The sequence below is a fragment of the Mus caroli genome, unplaced genomic scaffold (assembly GCF_978045245.1).
Source record: "Mus caroli unplaced genomic scaffold, Mus_caroli_1 scaffold_2, whole genome shotgun sequence".
Classification (NCBI taxonomy): Eukaryota; Metazoa; Chordata; class Mammalia; order Rodentia; family Muridae; genus Mus; species Mus caroli.
In genome coordinates, this window is record NW_028227257.1 from 155,781,180 (window position 1) to 155,790,371 (window position 9,192).

The window sequence follows — 9,192 nt, forward strand, 5'->3', positions numbered from 1 at the left end:
GGTGTGTGTGTGGGGGGGACTGATGGCTGCTTGGAGTTTGTATCAGGAGAACAGCCACTTATACCATGGCTCCATTGGATCTCCTCTGCTGGTTGCTGCTATTCTGGTCCCATCAGGCACCTTCTCCCCTGAATCCCACGCAGGACCCAGGCAGGAGTGGGCTGTCGATGGTCCTCCAGTGCATTTTCTCAAATCACAGGCACGGGAACCCTGGATCTAATTCAGATCTGCTTTTTGGTGAATTTGGCTCTAGAAGCCCAAATCTCTAGAGGTGTTTTGCCTGTCCAGGAACAACAGGAATGTTCCCCCAAATCTAAAGAGACCCTCATCTGTGCAGAAGTTCCTCCAGGGTTTCAACTTTCAGGCTGGGTAGGAAGCATGATGAGCTATAAGCATATCTCTCTGGGGAGGTCTCAGCCACTCTGCCAGGAAGTAGCTGAGACACGAGCTACTGAGGTGGCATCTGGGTTCCTGTGGTTGACTTGGACTTGACAGCTGAGCTAGACTGAGTTCACATTTTACCCAGCTTGGTCTTTAGATTCACAACCCAAGCAGCCATCATTCATTAGCTGAAGGTAGGACGCCATGGCCCTTAGAGGGGGGATCCAGGACTTGTGCCAAAATTAAAACCAGTATTTTTTTAATATAAAAAGACCAATGAAAAATTTATTTATAAATTTTTCACGATGGGCTACAAGTCTATATCGTACGCTTAGGAGTGTGCCACAGACTTCATACAGATAGAAGAGACCTACCAGGACCCATCTGAAGCTTCAACATAGGCCCAGGAAGTTGTAACATTAATTAACATAATTAAAAAGGCATTTGCGTGTAGAAAAACCATACAGAACTCCTTTTGAAGTAATCTGTGCTTGTCTCAGTGTCTGCCATTCTCATGACATTATCACTATTCCTCCCACACTGGTTCATAAAAGCGCAGAAGACCAAAGAATATGGTCAGGCGGCACAAAGGGCTCCACCCACCTGTGTCCTCAAGTGCTCCCCATTTTTGCACGCAGGGTCAGCAGCACTTCTACGAAGGGGAAACCTCATTTAAATTTGAATAATTCAGCCTCCCTTTTATTTCCCAGGATCAAAACAAGAAGGGGTATGGAGATGCATAGAAAATTGGAACCACAGAAACCAGGAAGTCTCCTTTCTGGGACAGCCAGTGACGCTCCAGCACCTCCTCCAGCCCTGGTCCTTGGCACAGCCCCTCCCTCATGGCTGGATCCTCAGATCATAATAGGGCCTTGGAGCAGGGTTTGAGGGTAGGGATGGGGATTGGGGAAGGCAGAAAGAGCACAGCAGCCCTTCCACTCATTCAGCAATAGTATGAGAGATTCACAGTCTTTATAGGAATTTTATAAAAATATAAATATGGGTACACAACAGCCTTCACAACGCTGGATACAACGCCCTTTAAAATTGGGTTCATAACCAAGATTCAAAAAATACACCTAAAACTTGGTTTAAAATATGTTAATATTTTATATTCTGTCATAAATGTTATGACATTTAATCGTGGCAAATTCATTTACTTTTTAAAAAAAGTGTGCAACCGACTATTAACTATAATAGAAGTCACTAGGAAGGGTACCATGCTCTCAGAATCCCCACGTCCCAGCCACGCGGGCTTCAAGATCCCTTTGGAACTTTGCTAAACCAGCCGGTGTGGGGAATGGTGGCCTCTCACGGGAGGGGAAAGGGAGATAGACCCTAGGCTCTCTAAACTCAGAATCCAGGGAGAGGAACAGAGGAATGAGGTGTGGAAGATTAGGGACTCGGTGGGGGAGGGGCTAGCAATGGGAAAACCATAGGGCTAGGCGGTATTTTCAGTGCAACCAAAAAATGGTAGACTCAAGTTTTTAGTTTTAAAGGAAAAAAAAATGCATCTTTCTCCCATAACCACGCACAATATTTCCAAACAAAAAACTCAGGCGCACAAACTTCACCCACAAATATACACACACGTGATAAATAGTTGAGGACATCAGGAACCCGGAGCGTCCCCTTCCCTTCCTAAGTGCGAGGGCGCGCAGATGGTGGAGCCCGGTAATGGTTGCTTGGCGGCTGCCAGCGGCGGGAGCCGCACTGTGAGCGGCCAGGTCTCACGAGCGGCGGCGGGAGCGCGAGTCCGCCCGCGCCTTTCACCTTCCGGAGAAAACATTTCAAGCGGAGGATCCGGTATCTCGGGATTCCGAAGTCTCCCGGTGTGAGACTCAAATTTCAAAACGGACTGGAGCCCGCGCCCCGCCCCCACCCTCTAGGCGGTCGGGGCCGTGGGAAGGCTCTGGGGCCCCGCGGGGCTCAGAGGACTGCCAAGGGGAGGCGCTCTTTTGCGGAGAGCCGAACCCTGGGGTCCACGGACGCGCTACTTTGGTCGTGGCCGCGGACGTAGAGACCTAGCCCGATTTCCACGCGGACCAGCAAACCTGGCGCACACCGAGGTAGTTGGCGGGAAGGTACAGCAGAGACGACGCGGGTGAGGGCCAGGGTCCGGAGCCCGGGTGGCTATCACCGGCCGCTGGCCGCGTACTTGGCCTTGGTGATGAGATAGAGCACGATGTCCTGGTGGCCCCCGAAAGCGGCGATGTGCAGCGCGCTCCAGCCGTCGCGGTTAGCTAGGCGGATGTCGGCTCCGAACTTGACCAGCAGCTTCACCAGCTCCAGGTTGCCGTCGATGACTGACTGGTGTAGTGCTGTCTGGCCCTCCGGCCCGAACGAGTTCACGTTGAATTCGCAGTTAGTCATGTTCTGCAGCAGCGACTGCAGCTCCTGCGTGTTGCCCTTGCGCACCGCTTCCTGGAAGATGCGCTGCGTCTGTGGCGCCGAGCAGGTGGACAGCTCGGCTTGGCTCATGTTGCCGCAGAGCTAGGGCCGCGAGCCGCGCCCCGGCTTAGCGCGGGCGGCGGCTGCAGTGCGGGCCCCGGGCTGTCTCGGGGCGTGTCTCGAGGTACGCCTCGGCGCATGGAGGGCGCTGCGCCCTCGGGCCCCGCACGCCGCCCCTGCGCACTCCGGGCGTTCGGGGCCGAGGGCCGCTGGCGCGGGACCCCTGCTGCATCCAGCCGCGCCCAAGCGGGCGGGCGACAGGGCTGGGTGCTGGTTCGCAGAACCTGGGGCAGCCGGAGGCCGCGACACTCGCAGTCGTGGTCCCTTCGAGGTTAGGCTTCGCTCCAGCTGAACTCCACCCGCGTCCCTTTGCAAAATAGTTCTAATTCGCCCGCCGCTTCTCGCCGTCTTTTTACGGTTCTTCTATTTGCATAACAATAGACGCTCTTGACGCGCACACCAGGGCTCTTTCGATTGGGTGGTGCCCACGTGGGGGCGGGGCGGAGGCGGGGTCGTGCTGCTGCTCCCTCCAGGATAGAGGGCGCTGGTCTGACCAGCACCAGGCTGGTCTGGCCAGGGTGGTCAGAAGGCCTCAGGGGTTTTCCAACACCACTGCGGGATCCTGGGTCCGGTTGCTCCGGTGTATAAGCTCCTTCCGCAGTTTTCTTCTTCGTTCATAGATGTCGGGAGTTGCGAGTTCCTCGCGCAGCCACTCCCAGGCCTGGACCTGGCGTTCACAGGTGGCAATTCCACGAACCGCTCGGTTGTATAGTCCTCCACCACTCTCATACTTTCTACTCAAGTGTAATTTACGGGGAAGCTTGAGCAGCAATTGCATTTGACTCCTCCATACTGACTGATGGAGGGAGCTCCATGCCCCTAAGTTACCCACAGTGTAGGTAGGGGTTCCTTTGGCAGGCTGGCACAGGCTCGCTCCTCTCTCTCTCTCTGTATCTCTCTCTCTCTCTCTCTCTCTGTCTCTCTCTGTCTCTCTCTGTCTCTCTCTGTCTCTCTCTGTCTCTCTCTCTCTCTCTCTCTCTCTCTCTCTGTCTCTCTCTCTCTCTCTCTCTCTCTCTCTCGGTGGCCAGTCTGTCAGTATTCCTCCTTATGTGTTTCCTTTGCTTAGTGTCAGCATGTAAGACACAGGGCTGGCTCGTGAGACCAACAGCACTGCCCTCTGAGGGAGTTCTGAATGACTCATTTCCAAGCCATAAGCCCCACGTTTTATTGACCACCCTTAACAACTGACCGTGAGTGAGGCAGGAGGTGCTGGCGCTGGCTGGGAAGGCAAGGCTCCACATTTCCTCATTATGTTTTACAGCTTACAGCTTCGCTGTGGTTGCTGGAAATTAAGGAGGAATGATCTTAAGACTTGACAGAGCAGGAGGCAGGGCACGTCAGGGCTTGATTTCTTCTGAAGCTAACTGGGAATTCCAAGCAGGCAACTGTAAGCCTCAGCTGGGCAGCCCACCCAGCCAGGCCCTCAGCTCCTTTGGTGGAGCTGCCCCAGACTCAGAACTGTATCATATTCTCCGGGGCATGGGCATGTCCCCAACCTTACTATGTGCACGGAGAGGAACCATAGCTAAATTGAATGGAGAAAGTAGGCAAATGCCCCCCCCCCCCCGTGACCACCAGATGTCTGCCCGTCGGGCCAACTTGTTTAAGGGTCACACTCCTTTTCTGCTAACCTGAGAACCTGAATCTCATGTGTATTCAGCTTGGAAAGCTCTCTAGTCTTCTTGGGATCCTTGGTCTATTGGGTTCTGCCTATTTGGTCCCCTAGCCACACCTTATGCTTCATTGTTCAGAGATTTTTTTTTTTTCCCGATACAGGGTTTCTCTGTATAGCCCTGGCTTTCCTGGAACTCACTCTGTAGACCAGGCTGGCCTCGAACTCAGAAATCCACCTGCCTCTGCCTCCCAAGTGCTGAGATTAAAGGTGTGTGCTACCACTGCCTGGCCACTGTTCCAAGATCTTGAGAGGAACCCTTATGGTTCTCTCCACCGTGCAGGTAGACTGAGGTGCAGTTGGGGATTCTGACCGATGCCCCAATGCAGGCTGTGTCACAGAACACTAACCCAAAACAAGGTGGGCAGGGAGAAAGGGGAGTTCTGGGAGCATAAGAGGACAGGATCTGCTTCCTGGCTGGCCCATGGTTTCATGCGTTTGCATAGGGCTTGGAAGCTTTAGTCAGGCAGGAATCAGAGACCACACCTCGGGGTGAGCAGAGCCTTACTTTCATCAAGCCCAGTGATGTTCCTTGAAGGTGAATGGGTCCCCGGATAGGCCCCTACCTAGGTGGGCTCCAGCCTGGCCTGAGGAAGGGCATCTGAGATGCTTGCCCAGAACAGAGCCTGGGAGAAAAGTCCTGTTGACATCCGCAGCAGGCGGCAGACAAAGGGGCCCTGTGTGAGCTCAGTGTGGGAACGCCAGGCCCCCACCACAGGGGCTGTGAGAGCTGGAAGGCTCAGCTAGTTCTTGCAGAATAGCATGGCTGGTGTGGCAGTCCTATCGTGGTAAAAGCTTATCCTGAGGACATTTTGCCCTGTGTCAGGCTCAAAGGACAGACAGATGTGCCTGGCGTGCCACCACCACTGTGCAGCTGAGACAGAGCTGGATGGCCAGCTTCCCACAGGACTTCTTAGGTGGTGGTTACAGGATTCCCGGCTTGCTCGTGCTCCTTCACCACAGCTATGCTCTGGCCCACACCCATGCCTTCCTGTCTCAGATAAGGAGGGGCTTGGGGGAAGGCTGTGAGGCATTTGGTTCCTAGTAAGCACCACCCAAGTGTTTGCTGGAGAACACTTCCAAAAGGTGGACATTTGTTCCCCGCTTTCAAAGAGAGGGAGGGAAGGGGGCTCCCAGAGAGTCTCAGGGGACCTAGTATTAAGCTCCGGTGTTTGTGATGCTTGCTTGAGATCTAGGAGACCCCCTTCTGGCTGTGATACTGGACTCTGACCTTTATTCCCTGCCTGATCCTAAGAATGCTGGTCCAGGAGCATCCTGACCACCATCTGCTCATTCCTAGAAGGAGACAGTGGGAAGGGCATCCTCCTCCCTCCAGATGCCCGGCTCCCGTTCCTGCTTAGGTGGGTGCTTAGGAGCCAGCAGCTCTGAAAGCAATGCTGTGAAGGGGTGGCATGTAGAGTGCTCTGGAATCTGCTGGGGAAATCTGGGTGGGGTAGTCCAGGCAATCTGAGAGGCCATAGGAGGACAGCACAGACGGGGCAGCTGGCCAAAGCTGGGCCAGGCCTGCAGCCACCTTAAAGGCACTGAGCAGGGGAGGGAGGCCAGTGGGCAGTGGGGGGCGGGGCTTCCAGCTAATTCATTAAAATGTGTTGGGGAGCGTGGGAAAGAGGAGAGTGTTTCTTCCCAGCAGCCCAGACACCTGGTAGAAGAGAGGATAGGAATCAAATAACAAACACTGAGCTCCAGCCAGCCGGCAGAGCAGAGGAAGGAGGCCGCAGGAACTGCAGCAGACGATCACTGTGACCAGGCTCCTGCCCATGCCACTCAGCATGGCAGGCCAACACTGGATGGACACCAGAGCTGCTGTGTCCATACCCACTCCTCAAGGCAACCTCTCTGTGGCAGCTGAGAAAGCCATATTGCAGCTAGTCTCCTAGGTTTGGTGCTTGCTTCCAATGCCTGAACCTGAATGGGGCAAACAGCCTCCAACCCCTTGAAGTGGCAAAAGTGGAAATGCTTCACCGGGCGTGAGTGAGCCCTGTGCTGGGCAGCAAAGAGGAGGCAAGGGCAAGGGAAACACATGGTCCAGTGGGCATGGTTGTCCCGAGAATCAAGATGGACAGCATGGTCAGGTCTTCTCCTCCCATTTCACCTTTGTCCTGCAGCTGCCTAGGATGCAGCTGTGCTGGGAAGCAATTAAAGGCTCCTTGCTGCTTCCTTGTAATCCAGGAGTGGGGAAGGATGTGGTCAGGAACTCTTCCAGGAGAGGGCATAGAGCTAGGGGAAGGAGGAAGCTAACACCCCACCCTGATCCCCTCAACCCTGGGATGCTCAGCTCAGGCTGCAAGGCTGCCCAACAGGTTGAGTGGAAGGTCTGGATTAGAGGTGGCTCAGAGGGACACTGGGAGTTGCTGCAGTCTCTGCCCAGCTCTCCTCATTTATGAAGTGTTACCTAGGTTGCAGTAGGCAGAATGGGCTGAGAGGCAGATCCCAGGCACATTTGGACCAGTGACATGCCATGGACTCTCAGGAAGCCCCAGGTGGGCTGTTCCAAGGGTAGTGGGCAGACACGGTCCTGATACCACACACCTGAATCTGCAGGCATTCCCTGCACTAGGCAGACATAGCGCTCAGGACCTTGTTGCCTGAAGGCATCTATCTGTTAGGTTCTTCGGCCAAATCTGAGCTGGTTTCCGCTTGACGCAGGAAGCAAAGGAAAGGGATGTGAGCAAGGGGTGGAGGTGGCACATTCCTGGGGAGTGAGCAAGGAGGAGGAGGCAGGCTACTAGAACACCAAGTGTGTTGGCTGCAGGCTGGCTGAATTCAGGAGCCTCTGTCCTCGTCCTTGACCTTCCCTTCCCTTCCTTCCCCTTTCCCTTCGTTCCCATTGGGCTTCCTACCTCAGCAATCCCCGACATCAGCATCCTCAGATCCTCTAAGGAAGCTAGCTTTGGTTGTGAGGGCCTCAGCTTCCTCAGAGAGCAAAGGCAGCAGCATCTACTTTTGGGCAATTGTGACTAGGGAGGGGCCCATCATCTGGGTGAGAGTCCTGCTGTATTAGTAGGTAGCCAGGTGCTTCCAGCCTCCCAGTAGGTTATAATGGCTGCTCTTCTCCCTCCCCAGAGAGCTACTTTTGCCTGATCCAGGGTGACAGAGATCTTATGGGTCTCACCTGGATCCAGGGCCATCTAGAAATCCATTTGTCTTTGGAGTCTGTAGCATCTTGAAGGCATGTGCAAGGGTTTGGCATTGGCATAGGGGATAGACTAAGCAAACAGACAAGGCTACAGCCTGAATCACAAAATGTTTTTTAGGTTTATTGTTTAGCTGTCTCTGGCTGTCTTGTCTTCAAAATGGTCTACTGGTTGTGCTAGGGGCTTGGCTTAGCCCATAGCAGTTGGAGCCCTGTCCAAGACCTTGTGGAAGTGTGTGATGGTGAGACCCAGGTGGGAGCTATCCCAGAAAAGCTTGCCACATTGCTAAAAGCAGTAGAAATGTTGCAGCCAAGGCTGCTTTAGCATGCCAGATAGGACCCCTTCCAGCCACAGTGCTGTGCCATTGCTCAGTGTAGCTAAAGTGTTGGCCTACATGACCCCCCGGCTTTGCCCAGTCTCAAGCAGGATCATAGGAGCAGCACTGCCCCTACCTCCTCCTCTGGGACCAGGTCTAGGGAGGGAGACAGTGCCTGCTTTCTCAGGTCGCTCAAGCCATCCACTAGCTTTTGCCCAAGGTTCCATTCTCTCTAGCAGCTTCTGTGGAGCTCATCTGGTACCATCTGGGTCCGTGCTCCTGGTGGCTACATCGCCTATTAAAAGATGATAGGGCCTGATGGAACTGTCCTAAGGGGCACAGAGTCACCTGTGCCCAGAAGGCCACTGTGAGCTGAATCTCTGTTATTTCAGTGCCTAGCTCACTGCCCTGCCCCCACCTCCTAAATGGAGAGTTCAAAGAGCAGAGGCTGAGAAGCCTTGGTACTTCTGGGTTCCTCCCCAGGGAACTTAAACTTTGGGCCATTCCTAGGGCTCAAAGGTCCCTGGGAAACAAGTCCTGGGCATGAGATCTGCTGATTAGGGATCCAGGGGCCTGAGAACCAGTGGGTGGGGGTGGGGCAGACCTTTTGTAGTGATAAAGAGATAAGCCCACTGCCAAAGAGCCCATTTCGAAATCAGCCAGTACCAGGGTGGGGCCCCCAGGGCCTCAAAAAACGTTGGGGATGGTTTTTGCTGGCCTTTGCAGGTCCTGGCCAGATTGTGAACAGAGGGTAGAGAGGCCAATGTCCAGCTGAGGGATTCCTGCAGGACTGAGAGCAACTGAAGGCAATCTGGGTAGCAGATGAGAGGGATAGCCTGTCCACTCCTGTGACCCCTTTATTTGTCCAACATTTCTTTACAGAAGGTCCCAGATCAACTATAGGTAGGACATGAATGGGTACAGTGGTTCCCCACAAGGTGGAGGAGACCATGACCTCTGTCTGGCTCACCTGCTCCCTTCCAGCCTGTGGAGCAAGCTCCACTTCTACTCTGCAGACCTCTGTGACATCAGCTAATCTGTCTAGCTGTCCTCTTGCAAGGAAATGCAAGATGGAGGTCTCAACTCGGGGCTACCTGCCAAGCCACAACTTGTGATCCCAAAAGGGGATAGTTTCACTCCGCCTACTCCCAGGTGAC

At 54.2% G+C, this 9,192-nt stretch overlaps 1 protein-coding gene across 1 annotated transcript; it reads right to left on the reverse strand.

Moving 5' to 3' along the window:
- Positions 1-651: 651 nt before the first annotated feature.
- Positions 652-3,223, reverse strand: Nrarp (NOTCH regulated ankyrin repeat protein). Its single transcript, XM_021156393.2, has one exon. It carries the CDS (start codon positions 2,860-2,862, stop codon positions 2,518-2,520), a length of 345 nt encoding a protein of 114 aa, XP_021012052.1. The 5' UTR covers positions 2,863-3,223; the 3' UTR covers positions 652-2,517.
- Positions 3,224-9,192: the final 5,969 nt, after the last annotated feature.

What these genes read in the sequence shown, in the direction of transcription:
- Nrarp (XM_021156393.2), bottom strand. Translation starts at nt 2,862, where the DNA reads ATGAGCCAAGCCGAGCTGTCCACCTGCTCGGCGCCACAGACGCAGCGC.